This window comes from Rhinolophus sinicus, chromosome 2 (genome assembly GCF_057876585.1).
Source record: "Rhinolophus sinicus isolate RSI-liver-muscle chromosome 2, RSI-T2T, whole genome shotgun sequence".
Classification (NCBI taxonomy): domain Eukaryota; kingdom Metazoa; phylum Chordata; class Mammalia; order Chiroptera; family Rhinolophidae; genus Rhinolophus; species Rhinolophus sinicus.
Genome location: NC_142502.1, coordinates 147,456,923 through 147,484,003, shown reverse-complemented (window position 1 = coordinate 147,484,003; position 27,081 = coordinate 147,456,923). Strand labels below are relative to the sequence as shown.

At 34.0% G+C, this 27,081-nt stretch overlaps 1 protein-coding gene across 3 annotated transcripts in view; it reads left to right on the top strand.

Moving 5' to 3' along the window:
* SANBR (SANT and BTB domain regulator of CSR) overlaps positions 1 to 18,157 on the top strand; it is a 46,405-nt gene extending 28,248 nt beyond the window's left edge. For all 3 annotated transcript variants that reach the window (XM_019717359.3, XM_074332023.2, XM_019717368.3), the window contains 10 exons: positions 1,787 to 1,932; positions 2,720 to 2,819; positions 3,806 to 3,838; positions 4,595 to 4,694; positions 12,993 to 13,084; positions 14,086 to 14,114; positions 14,193 to 14,266; positions 14,739 to 14,827; positions 16,624 to 16,715; positions 17,611 to 18,157. In XM_019717359.3, the coding sequence (XP_019572918.1) occupies positions 1,787 to 1,932; positions 2,720 to 2,819; positions 3,806 to 3,838; positions 4,595 to 4,694; positions 12,993 to 13,084; positions 14,086 to 14,114; positions 14,193 to 14,266; positions 14,739 to 14,827; positions 16,624 to 16,715; positions 17,611 to 17,647 (792 nt within the window). In that variant the 3' untranslated portion in view covers positions 17,648 to 18,157. The remainder of the gene's footprint in view (positions 1 to 1,786; positions 1,933 to 2,719; positions 2,820 to 3,805; positions 3,839 to 4,594; positions 4,695 to 12,992; positions 13,085 to 14,085; positions 14,115 to 14,192; positions 14,267 to 14,738; positions 14,828 to 16,623; positions 16,716 to 17,610) is intronic.
* Positions 18,158 to 27,081: the final 8,924 nt, after the last annotated feature.

The window sequence follows — 27,081 nt, the reverse complement described above, 5'->3', positions numbered from 1 at the left end:
CTATTGAAATCATTTACAAAAATCAATTGCATTTCTATAAACCAACAAGGTTAGAAAATGAAATTAATACAAAGAAACCACTAACACTAACCTTAAAACTATCAGATGCCTATGAATAGATCTGACAAAATATGTACAAGAACTCTATATAGAAAACATAAAACTTTATTCAGAGAAAATAAAGAAAACTGAAATATGGATTATTGTATCATGTTCATAGATGGGAAGACTCGATGTATAGATGTAAATGTTCCCCAAACTGATCTGTGTTCCCCAAACTGACCAATGCAGTCTCAGTAAAAATCCTAATGGGTTTTTATGGGGAACTTTGCTAAGCTGATTCTAAAATGTATATGAAAATGCAGAGGGCCAAGAATAGCTAAGATACTCTCAAAGAACACAAAGGTAGAAGTACTTGCTCTGCCCAATATCAAGATTTATTATAAAGCTTTGGTTATTAAGACAGGGTGATACTGGCAGAGTAGGTGGATGAACCAATGGAAAAGTATAGAGTACTCAGCCACTTGGATACTTGGCTGTGACATAGGTGGCATTACAGAGCAGCGGGCAAAGGATGGACTTTCCAGTAAGAGGTACTGTGACAGTGGGACATCCATAGCGGGGGAAAACATGGATTTAGACTCTAACCCAAACTATTCACAAAAAAGACCTATATATGAAAGGAAAACTAATAAAACTATTAAAAGGTAATGAGATAAAGAAAGAAATTTTAAATTCAAGTACATCAACTATATTAAATAAACCGAAACTGAAGAAACAAACTCATGGGTGGGACCAGATATTAGCAGCACATATCCATAAAGGGTTCATATTAAGATTTTTTAAGTCTTACAAATCACTAAAAAAAAGACAATAAGCAGTTTACACAGCAGAGTTCCTTGTTCTTGTCCAGTAAACATAAAAAGGAACTCAACCTAAATGGTAACTAGGGAAATGCAAATTAAAACCACAATGACATACCACTGCACACTTGTTAGAATGATTAAAATTGAAATGTCTTACAGAGTTACTGAGGATATAGAGTAATGAGAACTGTCATACACTGCTGATAGTACTATATTTTGGTACACAGGGGCACTTGTACACCAGGAAGCACGTAAAAGAATATTCATAATGGTATTATTTCGAATAGCTCCAAACTGGGAAACAACCAATCCATCAACTGTATAATAAATTGTGTATATTCACAAAGTAGAATGCTATACATTAAAGCAAATGTTAGTTACATGCAACAATGTGGTTGACTCATAGAAATATGTTGAACAAAACAAGTGAGGCAATACTAAACTAGAGTGTTTAGAAATGCATACTTAAGTGACAAAAGGATAAAAGCGAGGAAGTAAGTCAGTATAGAGGTTATCTTTCCGGAGGCAGTTATGGGCCTGTGGGGACACCTGGAATGTTGGAAATATTTTTTTTTCTTTTTTAAGGAGGGTGCAACTCACAGTGGCCCACGGGGGGATCAAACTGGCAATCTTGGTGTTATCAGCACCACGCTGTAACAAACTGAGCTAACAAACCACCCCGGAAATATTCTATTTCTTATTGTAGATGGTGGTTACATGGATGTTCTTGGATATTTTTTAAATATACATTTTTTTCATGCTCATTTCTGTATGAGTTTTTTTTTCCTTTGAGAAAAAGTAGTAAAATGATTGCTATATGACGATATGACCAGTCAAAGAAGAACAAAAACATAGTCATCTTTAAAGGAATGTTTCTATAATGAACCAACCTCTCTAATTTAGTGTCTCTTATGTAACAGGGTTGTGAACTGAGGGACCACATGGTTGCTTTTCCTGATCTTGGTGAAGGTGGAGATTTGCTGTCCTGTCCAACTGCTAGAATACTGGAAGATCTGCACAAACACAAAGATGTCATTGTTGTGCCTTTTTCTAAAGATACCGTTAGGTGAGGTGAGGGCCGGGCGGGGGCAGGGGAAATGCCGTATTGCAGCTGGATTCAGTGATTCCTGTCTCAGGATCTTCTGTCCCCTAGTGTTTCCCCAATCACTAATGTCAGTCCTCAAACAGTTTATGTTATTTCATAAAGCTTAACTGAAATTATATATTAGCTTACAATAAGAGCAAGCTGGCGTTTATTTGATAGGAAAAACACTTCAAAAATAGGAGGTCCTAGGGAAGAAAAACAAATAAAAGGAGTCAATGTTGATTGAAAGATTGGGACCCGCAATCCAATTTTTGAAGTGTGTGTGTGTGTGTGTGTGTGTGTGTGTTTCTTTTCCCAAGTTACTTAAGCCCATCTTAAATGCTTAATGGACGCAACTAGGAAAAGAGTTGATGGTTGAAGTCATCTTTGCATAAATTTGAGCTTCTTGAATTCAGCAGCCACTGAAGTCACTTCCATCATTTGCGACTGCAGCAGGCATACAGGTTGAGGGTAGGAGGACTCTTTAATAAAGGCGGTTCTCAAAACAGTACCCATTATAGGAGTCCAGTTCACCCCCTGGCAAGTGTGATGCCAGGAATGCAATGATGCTCCCCCTACAGAGCGACTTCTGCTAAGGGAATCACTAGGTGAATTGAGAAATGTCACTGTTGAAGTGGCATACCTTGTTCTCAACAACTGTATTTCTAAAGAACAATTTATAAAACATTTGCAATAAAAAAGATAACGTTTGCATTTAAGTTCTTAAAAAATTAAACACTTCTCCATAAAATGTTTTTTTTCTTTCAAGTGATTCTGGGGTTGGTCCCTGTGATGAGAAGGGTCTAGACTGTGATGTTTTACTGGAGCCAAATACACCATGGGGCCCCAAAACTGGGGAGCTCAATGCCGTGAGTAGCTTGTTTTCATGTATTCCTTATATGTATAAACAATGACAACAACAAAAAATTAATGACATTTAATCTTTAACAGAAACCTGACTGGTTTAAATTGAAATTAAAATTTCTAGTTAATAAGTATTTACTGACTACCCGATCATAAGGTATTATGCTGAGTAAAGGTAATAGGACACATTCCTTGCCCTCGAAGAATTAATAACTAATTGACTTAAATTTGGGGTGGGGGAATATAACATGGTCTTGAGGGTTTTTATTATGAGCAAATAATGATTTAAGGAATAAAGATAGTATGCATGGGATATTTTGTCCCCTTCTAGTACTATAAACTTTTTTCAGTATGAATTTTTTTTTTAATTGTGATCAGGAATGCATTTAGTTTTCCCCTAGGTTTCAAATTTGAAATATTTTTAATGTGACCAGAAAGTTTTGATTCCTTCGAGTCTTATTGCTAACAACCAGGGAGTCTGCCTGTGAGCTTCCTGCCTTTGTGTTGGTTAATATAACATGTACTTGAAAAAGTGAAATATTCCATGTAAAATGCATTATAAACTCCAAATAGCTGTAAGTGTTCAATCATTAACATTTATGAATTATACACAAAATAGCTAATTAGATTTCTTCACTATCTGTATATAATCTGGTTCCTTATCATAAAATATAAACATCAAAAAGTGATTGAAATAGTTAAAAAAATAACTAAAGTTATATTATCTCTACATGGAATTTACTCGTCCTTTAGAAATGACACTGGGGAAATTTTTTTTTCTTTTTAGGTAAAAATATACATCTCCAGATAGGAGATGTAAAAGATTACAATACATCATTTTCAGCCTGAGTTTAAACTAATGTTTCAACCTAGAAGGGAAGTATACTTGTAACTTTTTTCAGCTCTTCTACAATACTCATATGAAAATAAGGAACTGCAATCTGGGTAGATGCAGATTTATTAATCTCTTATTCTTTTGTCTTTTTTATAGTTTTTGTCGCTGAAAAACTGGACTCTGCAACTGGTAAGTGAGCAACTTCCACTTTCATGGATCACTTTCTTCCTAAATTAAAGTTTAGTTTAATAGAATCTTATCAGCATCTTATTTTGTAGATTTTAGTTAAATCTACAACTTTATGCTTGCTAAAAATGTCTTTATTTAAAACAGATACATACTCCATTATCTGATTGCATAATCCATCAGTCTCTTTTAAGTCAAATTTAGAACATTGAGCAAAGCTACAGATCCATTAAGTTCCAAGTATTTGGTTGGTTGGTTGATTTTTTTTTTTTTTTAACTGCCATTACTATGCCACCTGCCATTAGCATTCACACAAATGGAGTAGGAATTTGCATCAGTGATGACAAACAGTATGGTGGGTAGATGCAGGAAACTGCTGCAGATATGTTTAAGTAGTCCAGGGCCACACTGACCCAGAAAATGTGTGTGTGCTTGTTTATGAGACTCCTTTAATATTGGGGGTTATTATGTTTTAATTTAATCTTAATAGCAAGGAGCATACTTTCCGATGAGTGATAAAGGTGCAAAGCAACAAATACCGAGTGCCTGTAGGTGCCCATTAGTCTGCTAGAATCTGTGGAGGAAATAAAAAATCTTTGCTGTAATGTGACCTTGTCCTTATGTTGTCTAGGCAGTGGTCATTTTGTCAGCTCTTGTTTGACTCATTCATCCAAAATAAATTTATATAAATGTGTTTGATGTGATAATACTACATTTGTAATAGGATGTGTTTTTATTTTGTTTTGTTTTTTGATTCAGAAACAACAGTCATTATTTTCAGAAGAAGAAGAATATACTACCGGATCTGAGGTCACTGAAGATGAAGTTGGAGATGAAGAAGAAGTATCCAAGAAACAAAGTACATTGATTTCTAAGTTAAAATCATCTCTTATTATGAAGGGCTTGCATTCTGAGTGCTTTAATGCAGGAGATGAGGAATTGGCTTTTTAAGTCAACATTGTAGGATACAACATGGCAAAAAATAAATAAATAAAGGAAGCTCCATCAAGATCCCCTAACCCTGGCACTAACACAGAATACTTATAAAGTTATAAAGTAAGTGCAGTATACTGAGAAATAATCCCTTCAAGTTTTCATTTCAGGTGTAACCTAATGGGTTTCTCCAAATGCATGACTCACGTCAATGTACATGAGATGATTTAAAGTGACGCTCAAATGAAACAATAATAGTCATCAAAGAGTGACTTTAAAAAAATTAAAAACATGATTTTATAGGACTAGAGAATGAGCTTGTATCAAAAAATTTCAATTCATTAGTGAGAGAAATAGGGAAAATTGATTCAAAGAGCATTTGAAGATTCAAGTATTTATAGGCATTTGGTAAAAAAGGAAGTTAAAAGATTGCAAATGAGATACAAAATTGATTAATGGCCTACAAGGCAATAAACCCATAACCTTTGGGGTTATCTTTGCTACTAGACAAATCATTTGCATTTTTGTTAGACACAAAAATCTGCAAGTTTACATGAAACTTCATAGCATCTGGGCCTTCAGTAATACTAGATATAGATAGGAAAGTCAAACACAAGGACATTCTCTTAGAGAATTAAATAATTCTTGGGTTGGGCCCCAAGTATGACACTGAAAGGACATGCAATCCTCCCTTGTCTTATTTCCAAGTTTTGTATAATTTTTCTGTACATGTTGAATCTCTTAATGAAAAAATTAGTCCTTTATCAATTATTTTTCAATCCTAATTAGTCAAGGAGAGAAATGCTACTATATTGTATTTTTTTCACAGTTAATTGAGGTATAATTTACATGTTATAAAATTCACCCATTGTTATGTGTACACATTGATGAGTTTGGGCATACAGTTGTGTAATGACCACCAAAATCAAGACCTAGAACATCACTCCAAAAAGTTACCTCTTGCCCTTTTACACTCAATTAATTCCCTTTCTACACTCCCAACCCCAGACAACCACTTATCTGCTTTTGTCACTTTTTCTAACATCTCATATAAATGGAATCATGAGTAGTCTTTTTGTATATGGCTTCTTTCACTTAGCATGATGTTTTTGAGACTGATTCATATTGTGTATATCAGTAGTTTGTTCCTTCTTATAGAAGACTAGTATTCCATTTTATGAATATACCATAATTTGCTTATCCGTTCACCATTTCATGGAACATTTGGGTTGTTTCCAATTCTTGGCTATTTTGAAAAATGCTGCTGTGAACATTTGTGTACAAGTTTGTGTGGACATATGTTTTCATTTTTCTTGGGTAGATAGATATCTAAAAGTGGAATTGCTGGTTTATATGGTATGTGTATGTTTAACTTTATAAGAAACTTCCAAATGATTTTGCAAAGTGACTGTAGCAATGTATGAGAGTTCCAGTTGCTATATATTTGTCACGATACTTGGTATTATTGTTGATTTTTTTTTTTAAACTTTAGCTATTCTAGTCGGTATAATAGTTCTAAGCATCTTTTCATGTGCTTATTGACCATTTGATTATCTTTTTCGTGAAGTGTCTGTTTAAACCTTTTGCCTATTTTTTTCACTTTTGCCTATTTTAATTGAATTTGTTGCCTTACTAAGTTGTAAGAGTTCTATATATTTTTTGTATGCAAGTCCATGTTTTGCAGCTATTTTCTTCTAATCTTTGACTTGCCTTTTAATTTTATTAATGATGTCTTTTGAAGAGCAAAAGTTTTTAATTTTGTAAACTCTAATTTTTTAGTTTTCCTTTTGTTTTATGCTTTAATAGCTAAGAAATCTTTGCCCACTTCAAGGTCACAAAGATTTTCTATGTTTTCTTCTAGAAGTTATATGATTTTAGCTTTTATATTTAAGTCTATGATCACTTCCATGCTAATTCTTGCGTGTGGTATGAGTTAAGAATCAAGCTTTCTTCCTTTTTTTACCATAGGCATAGCCAGTTGTTCTAGAACCATTTGTTGAAAAGATGATTCTTTTCCCATTGAATTACTTTGACACCTTTGTTTAAAAAAAAAAAAAAAAATCAGCTGACCATTACATATGAATCTAGTTCTGAACTCTTTACTCTCTTCCATTGAATCTTATGTGTGTCTACACATCAGTATCTCACTACCACACTGTCTTAATTTTTGTAGCTTTTAGCGAGACTTGATATCTAGTGCTGTGAGTCCTACAAAAATGTTCTTTTGTTTTAGATTATGAATATCTTGGTATTTTTAGGTGATTTGCATTTCTTATACGTTTTAGAATGAGTGTGGGTGTTTCTACAAAAATACTGCTGGGATTTTTATTAGGCTTGTATTGAACCCATATGTCATCAATCTGTGGAGAATTGTTTTCTTTCAAAATGGCAAGTCTTTCAACCCACGAACATGGAGTATCTCTCCATTTAAGTGTTCTTCAGTGTTTCTCAACAATGTTTTGTGGTTTCAGTATGCAGCTGTTCAACATTAATTCTTAAGTTTTTTTTTTTTTGCTGTTATAAATAGAAATATATTTTTAAAATTTTTTCCAATTGTTCATTGATGGAAATATTGAAATGCAACTGATCTTTGTATATTGGTCTTGTGTCCTATAACCTTGCTAATAAATTCACTTATTTTTTTTTTTCATTTATTAGATTTCTTTCCTGTATGTATGCCTTTTATTTCTTTATATTGCCTTGTTGCACTGGTTAGGACCCTGATGTTAAATAGAAGTGGTGAGAACAGATATCCTTGCCTTGTTCCCTATCTTAGGGGGAGAGCATTCAATCTTTAACCATTAAGTATGTAATATTAGTTGTTGGTTTTTCATGAATACTGTTTCTCAGGTTGAGGAAGTTCCTTTATATTTCTAGTTTGCTGAGTTATTATAGTGAATGGTTGTTGAATTTTGTCAATTTTTTTTTCTCCATTTATTGATCTATAGGTTTTCTTCTTTATTATGTCAATACGATGAATGAATCACATTAATTTTTTTTCAAGTGTTATACCAGTCTTCTGGGGGTAAACTCCACTTGGTCGTGAGGTATTTTTCTTTTTATATGGTACAGTATTTGACTTGCTCATATTTTGTTAAGAATTTTTTGTTTGTAGCTTTTTTGTGATGTCTTCTTCAAGTTTTGATATCAGGGTAGTAATGACCTCAAAATGAGCTGGAAAGTGTTCCCTTCACTTCTCTTTTCTGAATGAATCTGTGTAGTATTTGTATTATTTCTTCCTTAAATATATGATAAAAATCAGCAGTGAAGTTATCTGGACCTGGAGTTTTTTTTGTATGTCTGTTTTTGTTTTTATAGGAAGGTTTTTAATTATTAATTCTGTCTTTAATTAATATAGTGCTACTCAAGTTTTCTGTTTCTTCTTGAATCTGTTTTGATAATTTCTCTTTCAAAGGAATTTGTCTGTTTTATCCATGTTGTCAAATTTACTGGTATGAAGTTGTTCATGGTATTTTTTTATTATTCTTTTCCATCTGAAGAATCTGTAGTGATGTCGCTATTTCATTCCTAATATTGGTAATGTGTTTTATCTTTTTTTTCTTGATCAGTTTAGCTAAACGTTTATTAGTTTTATTGATCTTTTCAAAGAACCAGCATCTTTTATATCATTGATTTTCGTTATAGCTTGTTTATTTATTTCATTGATTTCTCACTCTTATATTTAGTATTTCTCACTCTTATATTTAGTATTTCCTTCCTTGTAATTAAATTGGACTTAATTTCCTCTTCTATTTTTTAGGTTCTTAAGATAAAAACTTAAATAATTGGTTTTTTTACTTTTCTTCTTTTCTAATACAAGCATTTAAAGCTATAAGATTCACACTAAGCAGTGCTTTAACTATTTGCCACAGGCTTTGATATATTGTTTCATATAAAATATTTTCTAATTCTCCTACAATTTTTTCTTTGACTTATGTGTTTAATTTCCGAATATTTTCTTTGAAGTCTCTCAGTTTTTGTTTTGTATATGTTAGAGCTTTGTGATTATGCTCATATACTTTTATAGTGCATTGACTCCTTTATCAGTATGATGTATCAATCCCTCTTAGTCTATAGGAAAACTGCTTGTTTGAAGTCTGTTTTGTTTAATATTAATACGATCACTCTAGGTTTCTTTCGTTGACTGTTTGAATGGCATATTTTTTTTCTATCCTTTTATTTTCAACCTCTTTGTATTTCTTAATTTAAAATGCCTATCTTACAGACATCATATTGTTGGACATTGCTTTTTTATCTAGTTTGACAGTCTCTGCCTTTTGATTGGAGCATTTATTTCATTTATATTTAATATGTTTAGTCATATGGTTGTATAAGGTCTGCGATTTTGCTATTCATTTCCTAATTGTCTCAGGTGTTTCGTTTCTGTTTCTCCTTTCCTGCTTTTTTGTGCTAAGAAAATAATTTTAGTATATCATTTAATTATTTTATTGGCATTTTAGTTATATTTATTTGCATTGGTTGTCCTAGAGATTACAACATGTATGTTTAGTCTACCATAACGCACCTAAAGCTAATATGAATTAATTCAGCTAAAATATAAGAACCTTAAAGTCATATAGTTCCATTTGCCTCTCCTTCTTTGTGCTATTGTTTGTTGTCATGTATATCTACATACATTATAAATCCAACAGGAGTTATGATTTTTGCTTTGAATACTTTTATATAATTTAAAGAATATAAGGGAACAAAAGAAAATATATATATATTTAGTCTTTTTTATTTACCCATATAATTACCATTTTTCTTTATGTCTGTATTACCATCTGATGTTATTTTATTTTTTATTCTGAAGGATTTCTTTCAATATTTCCTATAGTGCAGGTATACTAACAGTAAATTCTCTCATTTTTATTTATCTGAAAATTTCCAAATATTTCCCAAAAATTTTCCAGTGAAAATTTCTTTATTTCACTTTTATTTTTGAAGTACAGTTTTCTCAATATAGAATTCTTGGTGAACAATTTTTTTTTTCTTTCAGCACTTTGAATATGTCATTCCAATGTCTTCTGGTCTCCATTGTTTCTAATAAGAAGTCAGTCATTGATATAATTGTTCCCCTGAATGTAAAGTACCCTTTTAATCTTGTTGCTTTAAAGAGTTTCTTTTTATCTTTGACTTTGAGAAGCTTGACTATGATATGCCTAGATGTGGTTTTCCTTGTGTTTTTATTACTTGGGATTTGCTGAGCTTCTTGGATCTGTAAATTAATGTTTTTCACAAAATTTGGGAAGCTTATGATCATTATTTCTTTAGGTATTTTTTTCTGCCCTTTTCTCTCACTCACCTTCTAGAACTCCAACACACATATGTTAGACCTTTGATATTGTCCCAAAGGTCTCTGAGGTTTTGCTTCTTTCACTTCAATCTTTCCTTTGTTTTCTGATTGTATAATTTCTAGTGCTTAACTTCACACTCACTGATTCATTCTTCTGATGTTTCAGATTTTCTCTTGAGCCCATGTAGTACATTTTTTTAAATAAGTATAGGCCATTCTTTTCCTTATTTCTTTTCTTTCTTTCTTTCTTTCTTTCTTTCTTTCTTTCTTTCTTTCTTTCTTTCTTTCTTTCTTTCTTTCTTTCTTTCTAATTGGGGGATATTGGGGAACAGTGTGTTTCTCCAGGGCCCATCAAGCTCCAAGTCGTTGTCCTTCAGTCTAGTTGTGGAGGGCGCAGCTCAGCTTCAAGTCCAGTCGCCATTTTAAATCTTTAGTTGCAGGGGGTGCAACCCACCATCCCATGCGGGAATTGAACTGGCAACCTTGTTGTTGAGAGCTCGTACCCTAACCAACTGAGCCATCCATCTACCCCTCCGGAAGCTCAGTGGCAGCTCGTTGTCTTCAATCTAGCTGTGGAGGGTGCAGCTCACTGGCCCAAGTGGGAATCAAACTGGCAACCCTGTTGTTCAGAGCTTGTGCTCTAACCAACTGAGCCATCTGGCCACCCACATCTAGTACATTTTTTTATTTCAGTTATTGTGCTTTTCAGCTGTTGAATTTCCACTTGGTTTTATAGTTTCCATTTCTTGGTTGAGATTCCCTATATGTTTACTCAATAATATCATTATTCCTTTGATCATGTTTATAATCGTTGCTTTGAAGTCATTGTCTATTAAATTCAACATGCAGGGCCTCACAGAATCCATTTCTATTGAATGTTTTTTTTCTCTGAATGGGTCATAGTTTTCAGTTTCTTTACCTCATAACTTTTTGGTGAAAAATGTACATTGTAGATTATCTCTGTGCAGCTCTGAAATCTGGTTTTTCCTTCTGAGGGTTATTGGGTTTTTTGTTGTTGTTGTTCTAGTAGGCAGTTAGCTTGCCTGACCCAAACTGCAAAATCTGTCTTCCCCATAGTATGCACTACATGGTGTTTCTGCACAGGGTTTTGTTGGCTGTTGACTGATACTGCTTTAGCATGTACCCCAGAATTATACCAGCCTATGTATTTTAGTGGTCAGCCAAGGATTTGGAGAATTTATATTCAGATTGGGGGCTTACTTGCTTAGTGGTTCCCTTGTTTTATAGGTTTCCTTTAGATTTCTAGTTGTTTTTCCAGTCCCATGTCTGGCTTCTGACAACTCAAGCCAGTAAGGCTTTTGCTGTCAGAAGCTCGAGCTCTATGCAGGTTGGGGAAAGTGTTCAAAGGCACAAGAAACTCCCACATCTCACCAAGAGTAGTTCTGTTTTGCAAGGATCAATATCCCACTCTTTCTGCTTGCTGTTTTTAGATGGACTTCTTAGGGTCTCCCATACACTTTCATAGTTTAACACTTACTCAGCTAGGAATTTGGGCAGAGTTTGTACTCTAGATCTCACATCTAATGTGACTTTTTTTTTTTAAATTTTATTGGGGAATATTGGGGAACAGTGTGTTTCTCCAGGGCCCATCAGCTCTAAGTCGTTGTCCTTCAATCTAGTTGTGGAGGGCGCAGCTCAGCTCCAAGTCCATTCACCATTTACAATCTTTAGTTGCAGGGGGCACAGCCCACCTTCCCATGCGGGAATTGAACTGGCAACCTTGTTGTTGAGAGCTCACGCTCTAACCAACTGAGCCATCCGGCTGCCCCTCTGGAAGCTCAGCAGCAGCTCATTGTCTTCAATCTAGTTGTGGAGGGCGCAGCTCACTGGCCCATGTGGGAATCAAACCGGCAACCCTGTGGTGCGGAGCTCGTGCTCTGACCGACTGAGCCATCTGGCCTCCCCTAATGTGACTTTCTTACTTCTAAAATTTCCCCTTTAAATTTCCAGCTTCTCTGTTTCTTTGAACTCTATCACCTTCTCCCTGGTGCTCAAAAGGCTGTAATTTTCCTCCCAGAGCTGGGGAAGTTGGGAAGTGACCTCAGGCAAGAAGGCCACAAACTCCCAGTTCTTACCTCTTGCATCTTTCAAATGTAAACATTCAATTTCTACCTACCTTTGATTATTTGCCATGCCTATAGATGGTTGTTTATAATATTTTTGTTCTGTTCTTCTCATTGTTTTCTTTGGAAGAAGTGTGCAACCTTTTTACACTGCCATAATTGATGTTTGGGAAACAGTGATCCAATGTACCATATTTTCCTTACCTCCAAACATTGTTTTTAGAGTAATACTTCTTTCCCCTCCTTCTTTTCTGCCTCTCTCCTTTCTCCACTAAACTATCTGCCAGAATAAATTCAGAATACTGACTGCAGGAATCCTCCAGTCTGGAATACAATTTGTTCCAAATCTGCTTCTTCCCAAGATCGTTTCTGTCCTACCTCCATTTTTACCTTCATAGCCCCACCTCCTTCCTGAGCAAAAGACATTTTAAAGATCTTATGTGAGTTCTTCTCTTCTCCCATTTTCAAATTGTGTTTTTCTGGATTATAGTTATTTTTTATATAAGAAATTTGGAATTAGGCAATGACTTCATTTTCAAATTAGATTGGGAGAAATATGTATAGTTTTCCCCAACATTTTTCTATATTTGATTTCATTGGAACCTCTAATTCATTGCCCTCATTTTTTTCCCCAGAGGTTTTCACCAAGTAGAAAGCAGCAAAATAGTAAAATGAACCCGTTAAGCTCTTTCAGGTTGGCTTCTCCACATACTTACTTTTTATCCAGAGGTAATTTGTTAATTTTAAAAACAATCTTTTTAAATACTTTTATTGTCTGGAAGTCACTAGGACATTGGAGAAATATATGGGATTTATGCTCATAACATTGATTTTCTGTTACCAGGGAAAAAGGAGAAGCCAAAGAAGTTCACCAAACAACCAAAAAAGCAGATGTCTTCACCCTGTGGTCAGAAGAAAGAAAAGGCATTGGAGAAGGTAACTCTAAATTATCTATTACTATGCTATCTTGAGAAATAAGCAAGCAAGTACAGCCAGGAACAATCTGAAAAAAGAGTAATGAATGCCACAGTGGAATACTAGCAATTTAAAATGAATGAAGAAGTTCTATAAAGACTGATATTAAAGATCTCTAAGATGTACTGACTGGTGAAAAAAGGAAAATGTATAACAGTATACATAGTAGCTTATTATGCTACCATTTGTATAGAATAGAATATGTATGAATTTCATTGTATATACACAGAAAGCTACATAAGAAAGTAGTAAGATTATTTCCCTCTAAGGAAGGGAACTGAACGCCTAGGGACAGAGGCATTTTACTATATGTTCTGTTTGTACTTTTTGAATTTTGAACCAACATTACCTATTCAAAAAATAAGACACATAAATAGACTATAAAATAAGCAAGTAGACTTTTGAATAAGATAAATAGACTTTAAAATTTTTAAATAAATTATATTTTATGATCTTTTAAAATAATTGCTATTTCCCTATGACTTCAAGGGAAGGGGTAAAAAGCCAGGTAGGAATAAGAGGACAGTAATAACCACAGTTGGCTAAGAGAGAAACCATGGATTTCAAAAAATGTATGAAAGGCTGGAGTTGAGACAAGTTCTACACAATTACATTGGAGGAGTTGTAAATTCATCTTCATGTTAAGTATTAACACACAAATGGATGAATTCTAAAAGATTGCATAAGCTAGGATTTCCAGATCAGACAAGTAAAGCTGGGTTCAAATTCTAGTTCTGTTTCTCTTTTGATAAGTTTCTTAACTTCTCGAGACGTGTTTTATTATACAGATAACAATAGCACCTGTCTCACCTGGTTGTTTCAAGTCTTAAATGAAATAATACTTGTAATGCTCTTGGTACAGTACCTTACACTCAATAAATGTAAGCTCTTTTATTATTAACTGTAACACTAATTAGTAAATATGTTCTAATGGGGCCTTAATGTTGTCTGCTTTTTTTTAGTCAACTTCTAGAGATGTGTCTCCTTTCATGTGAGTATTGCTCCTGAGTCCAATCAAATATCTACTCTTAAAGCATCAATGTTGATTTTTGTTTAATTTTTTCAATAGTGTGAGTATGCAGAAGAATAAGTGGGATGCCACGAGATCCCTGAGATTCAACCAGGATGCACAAAGAGAAGACGGTTAAGTTTTATTATTTGAGTGTAAATTAGATATAAATAACAATGATAGGAATCTTTTTGAAGTATGCTGAAAGCTTTAAAGGTCCCAACTGGAATAAGGCCCAGAATTAGCACATTCCCTTAGGCATCAACAAGTTTCATTACTAGGCAATCCCAGTAGATATTGTATTGTTTTATGCATCTATGGTTTCAAGGGCTCTCAGACTGACTTCTGCCCACTCCTTACACTCTAAAGATGACAGAATATGTTTTAGGCTGATTTACAGGAATCTTAAACACAGCATGAGTATCCATGTATGAGCCATTTTGCCACTTGCTGCTTAAAATTCTTCAAAGATAAATAGTTGTATGTGTCTGTAAATTAATACCAAATGATAGTTTCATAAACTCTTGATGATTGCAATCATTTTTAAGAAATAAAAGTTATAAATCATCCCCATAAAAAGTGAGGTTTATTATTTTTTACCTTCAGATCAACGGCGGATGTCTGAAATTACAGGGCACCTAATAAAGATGAGATTGGGTGATTTGGACCGACTCAAGTCAAAGGAAGCAAAAGAAGTAAGAATTATGTAGTAGTGTACTGTGCTTGCTTAGATATTGCTTCCTTCTTTATTTTCATCACAAAGAGTATAAAGATGTTTTAAGCATAATTTTAAAAGAATAAATTTTTGTATATATTTTTATATTCTGTATCAGTTAACCAGTTAATTCACATAAAAGTTTTCAACCACCTCTTATTATCCATAGTTCAGAGGTCCTCTATAACCCACATAATAAAGTACATTGTCACTGAAAGTGTAATGTCATACAAAGAGTAGATTAACTGTGCAGCTGACCAATTGCTGACTATCCATAGGGTGACTTTCTGGAAGTTGCTGATTTTGATCAACTCTGCATGCAGTGCTTAAATGTTAGCTCTAAAATAAATGTTATCTTGCTGAAAATGATGACTAGAAATACCAGTAGAAATACCTATATACTTACTAGGATTACATGTTTGTGATAATATTGTGTATTATCATTTGTGTTGGTATTATGTAATTATAATAACTTCTGCCCCTAATAATAACTCTTTTATTTAAAATTTTACTTCCCTATAAAACTTCTAAAAGAAAGCGTAGGAAATAATTTTTGTGACCTTAAGTTAGGCAAATATTTCTTAGCTACAACCCCAAAAGCATGATCCATAAAAGAGAAAAATTGACAAATTGGACTTCATCAAAATTTAAAAGTTGTTCTTTTTGAAAGACACTATTAAAAGAATGAAAAGACAAACCATAAAGTTAGGAGAAAATATGTGTAAAACACTTATCGTAAAGGATTTGTATCTAGAATATATCAAGAATTCTCAAAACTCAATAATAAAATAACCCAGTAAAAAGAAGTGGGCAAAAGATTAACCACACACTTCTTGAAAGAAGGATACAGGTGGCAAATAAGCACACAAAAAGATGCAACATCATTAGTCATCAGGGAAATGTAAATTAAAATCTCAATGACATATCACTATACATCAACTAGAATATGTAAAAGAATTTTTAAAACATGCTGGCAAAGATCTGGAGCAATGAGAACTCTCATATAAAGCAAGGAGGGGTGCAAAAGGCACAGCCACTTGGGAAAACCGTTTGGCAGTTTCTTATAACATTAAACATGTATTCTCCATACAGATCAACTCACACATGTATGAAGTGGCTTTATTCAGAATCACCAAAAACTAGAAACAACCCAAATGTCCTTCACCTGATAAACGATTAACTGTGGTATATGTAAAAAAGAATGAACTACTGATATATGCAACAACATGAATTTCCTATATGTTATGTTAAGTGAAAGAAGCTAGATTCAAAAAGCTACGGACTGTATGATTCTATTTATATAATGTTCTGGAAAATGCAAAAAAAAAATGAATTTTCTATATGTTATGCTAAGTGAAAGAATCCAGATTCAAAAAGCTACAGACTGTGTGATTCTGTTTATATAATGTTCTGGAAAATGCAAAATTTATGTTCTGGCCATAAAATAGATCAGTTGTTGCCAAGTATTGATAGTGTCAAATCGGTTGACTTACAAGACACACAAGGAGATTTTCTTGGATTGATGGAACTATTCTATGTCTCCATTGTAACAGTGGTTACACAACTGTATGCATTTGTCAAAACTCAGAAATGTTAGCTAAAAACGGTGAATTTTCATGTATGCAAAATTATACATGTAAGTTATAAGTCAATTGCCTGAATTTTAAAAATCAAAATAAAATTACTTCTAAGTTAAAAAGTAATGCCATTTTAATACAGTACAGCTTCGCTGATTCTGGAAAGATAATAACTGAATTTTACTCCTTTACTCTGCAGTTTGCAGGAGGTATTTATTCCAGGCTTGAAGCACAAATCAAGGCCTCAGTGCCAGTCAGTGCACGGCAAGGCAGCTCAGAGAAAAACACAAGGTAAATCAGCATAAACAAATTCAGGATGCTATTGACTTAAAGCGATTTTGTTTTTGTTTTTTTTAGGGAAAGTTATGTGACACTAGAAGCACATAATTTGAGTTTGGTTTTGTTTTATTTCAAGAATAAGATGAAGACATTAATAAGAACCAGATTTTAACTTAAAAGTTAAGACTTTAAAAGGTCATAAGCACAAAATTTAATGAAAGTATAATTTTTTGTTAAGATTTTGTTTATTGATTCGGCTCTATTCTGACCCAACTGCTGAAAAAATGGAAGCTATAGTAGTACTGTGAATTAGCAGAATTATTATACTGATTATAGGTTATATATAATTACTTTATATAAATCAATGAAATATTTCTTGTTCCTTGTTTTCTTTCTCTAAACTTGTGGGTCCTGTGTCATTTTATGTCACAAATTTTCTCTTAAAGATTAAGGGTTACTGAGATTTCATCATTCATACTACAGATCCAAATCCAAATCTATAATTCTGAAATCCAGAAAGCTCAGAAATCCACAAGACTTTTTTTATACATCTGTGTCACTTCAAACCTAAACTGCCTTACTGTGAAGCTATGCATAGTTTTTATTTATCCCACTTAATGTAAAAGTTCATTGGTTTCAATAAAGAAACATTAATGCATTTGATTATTGGTACACTGATCTAGATCCATAAGATACAATATATGGACCATATTATCTACCCTAAATCAAAAAATATCTGAATTCCAAAATACATCTCACTCCACGTGTTTTTAAAAATGGATTGTGGAGCTACCTGTAGTTTCATTAAACTTTGATACTGTCAAGCAAGTATAATAACCTAAAGAAGCTGCAATTTCCTATCATTTTAGCAGCACCTCTAACGCTGTTTTCTGTTTAAAAAATCTAGGTCTAAAAGCCGTTTGGGCCAAGGGCGTCCTGCATAAAGCACCTGAGAATATAACTAAAAGGACAGAAGACACACTTCTGGACATCAGAAATTGCTCACTTGAAGATTTTCAGAACGATGACTTCTAAATGTTTTAAGTTATTTATTAATTATTATTGCAAGCCACATAAATTATAATGCTAAGGGAAGTGAATAGTTAGGTCTTATGAAATCTAATGTAAATTTGAAATTTATGAAATCTGATTTTCCTTTAGTGTGATGCCAGGCTATGTAGAAAGTCAGTATTTACCCATTGGCATTAGTGAGACTCCTAATATTTGTTATCCTTAATTTATTTATTTGAAAAAAAGGAAGCCTAAACTCTCAAGTAACCAGGAATTTCTGTGCACTGATTATTGTATGTCTTTTGGGCTATAAATCTTGGGACAGGCTTGAGAACCACAATTTGTGTGATGAAATTCCCAGTGGATGCTAATTTTAAGTTTGCATGAATATTAAGGAGTGACACATCTCAAGACTGCATTAAATAAAGTTTCCTGGTGAGGTATTTCCTGTGTTGGGAAGAAGGGTTAAATTTTTTCAGTGTTATTCCGTGGAAAGCACAATGTTAATCCAACTTTTTTATCTTTTGGTTTTTAGTGTTTATCTATTGGTCATCTGAGCTGGAATTCCTGATTATTACCTCTTTCTTTTGTGAAGCTAGTGCCATTCTGAATTTGTTAGAATAACCATTGATAGTTAGGATAATAAATCATTTCAGTTGTGTGAGACACCCACTGTACACTTCTCAGGGCTCTAAAACCCACCTATATTTCTATAGCCATTCAAACGTCACTTTAAAACAATTATAATTACTTACTACTTTAGACTTGTCTATGAGGAAGGATTCCCAAATACATTAGATGGATAAAAAAATTGCATATATTCAAGAGAAATCAAAATAAAATTCTAGTCTATAAATCATGTTTTAATTTTTCTAACCAAGCAGAAAGAGTTCTCAGGGAAAATTTGTCCCAAACCATAAGCATATAAAAAATTATGTGTTTGGAAATTATTTATATGTAGGTCTCTGAAAACTTTAAGATGCACTGTTTCTAATTTCAGTCTTTATTTGCCTTATAATCGAAATTTCTTCAAATCATGTAGGGAACAGACTTTGATAATGTGTGACAGAACAGCAATTTCTATTGAAATTTTGAAGTGTTACACTCAGTATACACATACAGAAATCATTATTTTTAGTGAGTGTTTTAGTTGATAAATTAAGCTAGTTGTTATTTGATGTTACATGTTTGGCTTAGCCAAGGTTTTGAACTTATGTTTGGAAACTCTGTTGCAATTTATATATTTTTCAATTGATATTTTTGAAATAGATTATAAAATTTCTATTTTCTAAAAGAAACATTTTATAATACGTGATCTGCAAGCCCTGCTAAATACCAGTCTTCTTGAGTTTACTACCGTGTTTCCCCAAAAATAAGACCTAGCCAGACAAACAGCTCTAATACATCTTTTGGAGCAAAAATTATTTAAGACCTGGTCTTATTTTAATATAATATAAGACCGGGTCTTATTTTACTGTAATATAATTATATAATATAAGACCCGGTCTTATATTAATTTTTGCTCCAAAAGACGCATTAGAGCTGATTGTCTGACTAGGTCTTATTTTCGGGGAAACACGGTATATTCTCTGATTAACAGGAGGTAGGTTTAGTGCTTTGATGGTCACTACCAGATTTTTAACTGATGACAACAAGGCAAATTGCTTCTCCCCTGGGAGGACTGTACCACTGAATTGATTTTTTACAAACCAGAATTTATCAGAATTTGATTCTCTTCAGAATGTGCTTTTTATTAATGTGTGATTAAACTTAATCACACTTTTTTTTTTTTTTAAAGATTTTATTGGAGAAGGGGAACAGGACTTTATTGGGGAACAGTGTGTACTTCCAGGACTTTTTTCCAAGTCAAGTTGTTGTCCTTTCAATCTTAGTTGTGGAAGGTGCGGTTCAACTTCAAGTTGTTGTCCTTTCCATCTTAGTTGTTAATCACACTCTTAATAGTATTTCTTTTGCCAAATGCTTTGAGGTTTTACCTTACATTAATTCTGAATTTACATTTCTTCAATAGAAATAAACATTAATGACAAAAGTAGTTTGAAAAGTCATTTGATCTGAATTGTTCCATTTTTTCAGAAAGGTCAGGGTGGGTTCCAGATCATAGGTTTTTATGAAAAAAGTGAATTTTGTAAATTTTAAGATTTTTTTCGTTTTATTTATTTACTTATTTTTATTGGGGAAGATTGGGGAACAGTGTGTTTTTCCAGGTCCCATCAGCTCCAAGACAAGTCATTGTTTTCAATGACTAGTTGTGGAGGGGGCAGCTCACTGGCCCATGTGGGAATCGAACCTGCGACCTTGGTGTTATGAGCACTGCACTCTAGCCAACTGGCCACCCCAAGATTGTTTTTAAAAATGAGATTATCCTAGTAAAGATTGAGTAAAATATTTAAGGGATAAAATACTGCAAAAGATTATCAGATAACAATGCTGATTCTACCCTGTTGCATCATTTTGTTTGTTTTCCTTCTTCTGAATGTATTGTGAGATATGCTAATTGTTTTGGAAGCTGAGGCTGAAGCCCAGTCATGCTAATCTGCTGAAGGCAAATTTTAGTGTAAAAACAAACAAACAAACAAAATACCTTTCATCTTAAATACCTGGAATTAATTCTTTAGCCAACCTTCAACTATTCATTGAGGAGCTGTTATGAATCTCACCTTCTCACACCTTTCTGTTAAAAGGCACTGGAATACCTGGCAAGTCCAATTCTAGTCGGTTAACTTTCCCACTCTCATTTAAAGCTTATCTATTGGAGAAGATGATATGAAGATATTTATTCCCATCCTTATAGGATTGTTGAGGGATAAAATGACATAGATATAGGACAATTAGCACAATACTTTCTCGCTAATAGTAAGCCCTTCATAAATGTTAGCTATTATTGTTGTTGCATTGTTATTTTAGTATTTTAATATATAGAAAGTTGACTTAAATTCTTTAAGATGATAGTTTGATATCCATCTTCCTATAACTTGAGTTGCTAAGACTTATATATTTGTGTGTATTTAGTGCAAGAAAGAAAAGAGACACCTAATACTTTGGTGGTTGTTATAGCATCATTTGTTACTTTATTGTACTAAATGTCTTGCCTTATTTAGGCAGAGACAACAACATTTGTAGAAAGAACTAGGTAGGAAAACAATTTTCTGACTGTGCTGTTTTCAAAGAGGTTTACTGAAGAAGAGTAAAGACTACACCATAGTCTTATAGCAGCTCTCCAGCCAAGGTATATCTTTCCTTGAGAAAATGCAGGTAGTTTGGCTCTTACTCTTTGTCTATGACAAGGCCAGTTCGATTAAACTAGAGATGGTGTAGAATGGTAGTTGTTAAATGTATATGCCGAGGATCACATGTGCTGTCTTATATGCCATATCTCCTTTAGTCTCACGATAAACCCCCCAAAGCAGGTATTATCCCCATTATATAGGTGCAGAAGAAAGTTCAAAGAAGTAAAGTAACCCACACACTGGGATTTGGAATCTGGGCCTAGCAGCAGATTCCAACACCTTCTTGAAACAATTTTGCCTTGGATTGCCTGAAACATTTCTCCTGGCTCACTGGCAGCTCCTTTAAGCTGAAAACAGGTCACCCAGCTCACTTCCTGTAGTTCCAGTCTTGTTTATCCAACCATCTACTTGACATTTGTACTGGGAATACCAGTAAGTATCTCTAGTTTAACATTAACCAAAACAACTTGTGATGTATTTCCCCAACACCCCCACAACACCCTGCTTGTTCAAGCCCAGTCTTCCCCAGCTTAGTAAATGGTGCTACTGCCCACCTACGTACCAAGCCAAATATCTAGAAATTATTCCTTATTCTTGTATTTTCTTCACTCCCCACATTCAGTTCATTAACAAGTCCCATACATACTCCACAACCATTTGCTTCTCTCCATCTCTGTTACCACCTTTTCAATCATTAATATCTTCTGCAAAAGTCTCCTAAGTGATTCCCTGCTTCCACTCCAGCCTGCTATTCACAAAGCAACTGTAGTGATTTTGAAGTATGAATCAGATCACATCACTCCCCTGCTTAACACTCTCGTAGCACTCCATCAAACCTAGAATAAAATCCAACTTCCTTTGTTCAGTTTTACAAAGTCCTACGGGCCTAACCCCTCACTGCCTCGCAGACCTCCTTTCCCCTCTTGTTTATTACATTTCAATCTCATTAGCCTACCTATTCCCCCAATAAGTAAGCTTATTCCCACCTTTAAGTTCCTTCACATTAGCTGTTCACACTGTCTAGAAGATTCATAATTCAGATTTTTGTTTAGATGTCATTTCCTCACAGTAGGCATTTCCATGTACTCAATCTAAAGTAGCTCTTTCTGTCACTTTCATCATGTTTTATTTCTGTACAAATATGACATTATTACTACGATATTTTTCTTTTTTGTTGGTTTGCAATTTGTCTCCCATGCCAGAAAATGCAATTAAATGCATTCAAATTGAAAAAGAAGTAAAACTGTATTCATAGATGACATGCTCTTGTTATAGAAAATCGTAAGAAATCCACTAAAAAACTGTTAGAACATATAGTTAAGTTCAGCAAGATTTCAGGATACAAGATCAATATACAAAAATCAATTTATTTCTATACACTAGCAATGAAAAATCTGCACATGAAATTAAGAAAACAATTTCCTTTACAATAGCAGCAAAAGGAATAAAATACTTGAGGATAAATTTAACAAAAGAAATGCAAAACATATTCTCTGAAAATGACAAAATATCATTGAAAGAAATTAAAGAAGATTTAAATAAGTGGAAGGACTATCCCATGTTCATGGATCAGAAGACTTGATATTGTTAAGATGGTAATACTTCTCAACTTGATCTATAGATTAACCGTAATTCCTATCAGAATCCCAGCTGGATTTTTGTAGAAATTGACAAGCTGATGCTAAAATTCATATGGAAACTCAAGAAACCCAGAATAGCCAAAACAATTTCGAAAAAGAACAAAGAGGAATCACATTTCTGATTTAAAATCTTAACTACAAAGCTACAATAGTCAAGACAGCATAGTTCTAACATAAGAGTACACAAATAGATCAATGAAACAGAATTGAGAGTCCAGAAATAAAGCCATTTATTAATGCCCAACTAATTTTCAACAATATTGCCAAGACCATTCAATGGAGAAAGAATAGTCTTTTCTACAAATGGTGCTGGGACAACTGGATAGCCTGCCTCATGCAAAAGAATGAAGCTGGACCCTTAACCTCACACCGTGTACAAAAATTTGGCTCAAAATAGATCAAAGACCTAAATGTAAACACAAACTATAAAACTCTTAGAAGAAAACACAGGGCTAGCCCTTCGTGACCTCGGCTTTGGCAATGGATACTTAAATATGACACTAAAAGCACAAGCAACAAAAGAAAAAAATAAATTAGACTTCACCAAAATTAAAACATTTGTACTTCAACGGACACAAAAAAGTGAAAAGACAGCCTACAGAATGGGAGAAAATGTTTACAAATCATGTCTGACAAGGAACTTATATCCAGAACATAAGTCAACATTAAAAGACAACCCAGTTTTTAAAATGGTAGAAGATTTGAATAAACTTTTCTCCAAAGATGCTACCTATACAAATAGCCAATAACACTTGAAAAGATGCTCAACATCATTAGCCATCAGGGAAATGCAAATTAAAACCACAGTGAGATTCCACTTCACACCCATTGGAATGACTATAAACAAAAAGCCTAATGTGTTGCTGAGAATGTGGTGAAAATGGAACCCTAAGACACTGCTGGTGAGAATGTAAATGGCACAACCACTTTGGAAAACTGTCTGGCAGTTCCTCAAAAAAATCAAGCACAGTGTTACCATTTATCCACCAATTTATCTTAACAGGTATATTATTTACTATTTAGTCTCTTCTTGTGTTTATCTATATGCATGTATCCATGTACAGAACAATATTATTACCTGCTTTTTTTTTACAGATGGAGTAATTAAGACCCAGAGATGGCAGCTTGTCTAAGGGCATCAGAAAAGAATGATCAGAGCAGTGTGCTCCTGGTGACTGTTCTATGTTAAAAAAGGTAATACATACACGTAAAGCACTTAGAATAGTTCCTGATATATATAGGTAAGTGCTCAAAAGATGTTAGGTATTACTATTAGACCACATGAAAGGCTTTTAGAAATAACTGTATTGTGCTCATTCCCATTTTTGGCCTTGGCTCATGTTGTTTTCCCACCTATATTGTTCTCCTTTTGTTTTGCTGCCTGTCGAAATTTTCCCCTGGCTTCAAGGCCTTGCTCGAATCTCACCTCCTTCATGAATCCGCTGGTCTCTCTCTCTGAATTATATTGCACTAATGACATTGCCACAGTTTAGTAGTCACGTGTTCTCAATGATTTTTTTTGTTGATCTTGACTCCCCAACCAACTCTTATGCTCTACTGGTAGTGTTTTATATACAGTTGACCCTCGAACAGTGTGGTTGTTAGGGGCGCCAAACCCCTTGCCATCAGAAATCCGCATATAACTTTGGACTCCCCAAAAACAACTACTAATAGCCTAACTACTAAAAAATATGTAGTCAATTAATACATGGTTTTTATGTTACATGTAATTCATGCCATATTGTCACTGTAAAGCAAACTAGAGGAAAAAACATTAAGAAAATCTTAAGGAAGAGAAAATACATTTACTGTATTTACTGGAAAAAAATTGCTTGTAAGTGCACCTGCGCAGTTCAAACCTGTGTTCAAGGGTCAACTGTATAACATACATATATATGTTATATATATTTACATATGTGTATATAAATATTTGAAACAACCATTTGTTAATTGTGAGTGGTAGGTTATTGTTTTAGATTCTATGCGTGTCTGTGGTTAATATATTTTCCCAAGTCAAAAAAAATAATAAGCCGGGCCGTCCCGGTGTCTCAGACAGTTAGAGCTCCATGCTCCTAACTCCAAAGGCTGCTGGTTCGATTCCCACATGAGCCAGTGGGCTCTCAACCACAAGGTTGCCAGTTCAATTCCTCGAGCCCACCATCTGTTGGATGGTGGGCTCCACCCCCTGCAACTAAGATTGAACACGGCACCTTGAGCTGAGCTGCCTCCCAGATGGTTCAGTTGGTTGGAGCGTGTCCTCTCAACCACAAGGTTGCTGGCCACTCCCGCAAGGGATTGTGGGCTGCGCCCCCTGCAATTAGCAACAGCAGCTGGACCTGGAGTTCAGCTACGCCCTCCACAACTAAGATTGAAAGGACAACTTGACTTGGGAAAAAAAAAAAAAAAAGTCCTGGAAGTACACACTGTTCCCCAATAAAGTCCTGTTCTCCTTCCCTAATTAAATAAATAAATAAATAAATTAATTAATTAATTAAATAAAATAATAATAAGCCAAGTGGAAGCTATTGACCATTAAAATTAATATATATATATTTTTAATTAAGAGAAAGTAAAGCTATAGCAAGAAATGTAGGTAACTCAGAATTATTTTATATCAGGTACAAATACTTGAGGGGTTCTCTAAAATGAATTCATTTCTAACCGTAAGTAGTCATATGATAGTGTGAGTGTATGTAGTCATACAATCAGGGAAGAAAACTGACCTTTTTTCCCAGTAAGTAATGGAACTGAGTAATTTGTTGAATGACATCTAGTTTTGTCCAAAGAATCAGTATTAAAACCTCTCTGACAGTGGTTCTGGAGTGAGGCTAGTGTTGGTATTTTTAAAAGGTCACCAGGTGACTCTCTTCTGCAGACAGGTTGAGAACCATACTGCTATGTGACATGATATCTTTAAGTGAACAAACACAGTAAAACAGCCAGAAATTCTCAGGAGCATTAAAAAAAAAAAAAAAAATCAGGCAAGCATAGATTCTGAACCAGAACGTTTCCAGAAGGTGGCGCTAAAAGTGCAAGGAAACCATAGTTCAAATTACACAATAGCTTTACACTTCCTCCCAACTCCCCACCCACCACAACCCAATATGTTTGTAGATCAATATAGACTCTTCTGAAATGCATGAGGCTGGTTGCAGACCACTTTTGCTGACGTGAAGAAATATTTTCTCATTCCTAACTCATGGAAGTTCCTTAAATTTAGCCCAGAGGACTTTTTAATTTTAAAGCCCTGCTGGCAAAACTATATAGTAGTTTGTAAATACATATATTGTCCCAAACTTGCAAACAAAGCTTTTTACAAAAGATGCTTGTCAAAGATCAGCTAACCAGCAAGCTATTTATAGACAGTTTCTCCTTTTTAAAAAAATTTTTTATATTGCAAATGTTTTCTATTGCAAAATCTTTTAATGTTCCACAAACTTGTGTAATATATAATACTGAAACCCACATTGTATATATAAAACTGTGCATTGTACAGACAGCAGTTATAGAGCCTTCTTTGACTGTCTTCCGTGATACTTAATACTACAGCAATGAAACCTTTATTGCAGATTAATCAGTAGTGTGGACTAATCGTTTCCTGTTAAACTACTATCTATTCTATCTTTGTTTTCTATTTCATTAATATTTGCTTTTTATTTGAACATATATAAAAGTAACCTTTGTTTATGGTTAGGATAATTCAATACTATAAAGCTGTTAATTTTCCCCAAATATATGTATTTAATGTGATCCCAATAAAAATACCAATTTTTTTCCTGGCTCTAGATGGTTGATTATAAAGTTCATATGGAAAAATAAATATGCAAGAAGAGCTAGGAAAATCTTGAGAAAGCAATGTAGTTGGGTGTGTAGGGATGGACTAGCTCTACCAAAGCCTCTCTAATTAAAATTGTATGTAGATCACTAGAATATAATAGAAAATCCAGATATAGACTCTAGAAAATGAAGAAATTTAGTATATGGCAAAAGTGGGATCTCAAACCACTGGAGAGACAGCCTTTTTAATAAATAGCATTGGGACAACTGAATTATTTTGAAAATGATAGATTTGGAATACACCTGACCCCATATACTTATAACGATAAAATCCCAATGGCCCCGAGAGCTACTTGTAAAGAAATCATACAAGTACTATTTAAAAAAAAGGTGGATGAATTCCTCTATAATCTGGGATTGGGGGTTGTCCCCACAATCCCTTTGTTCACCTTATTACCCTTTTTTCCCACTCCCTTAAAACTAGACCTTGGTCACTACTGGACCACACAGTTGATCAGATGGAGATATAAATCCATCTCAGTGTATGTTGAGATTGGGAAGAGGGCCGATGACTAGATAAATGAATTATATATCAGGGGAAGCCAGCACTGGGCTCTATGTGAATCAAAGAGGTGAGGGGACTGGGAGTGGAAGCTTGACTGGTTATACCTGATTGTTGTTAAGTAAATTCATAGACCCACT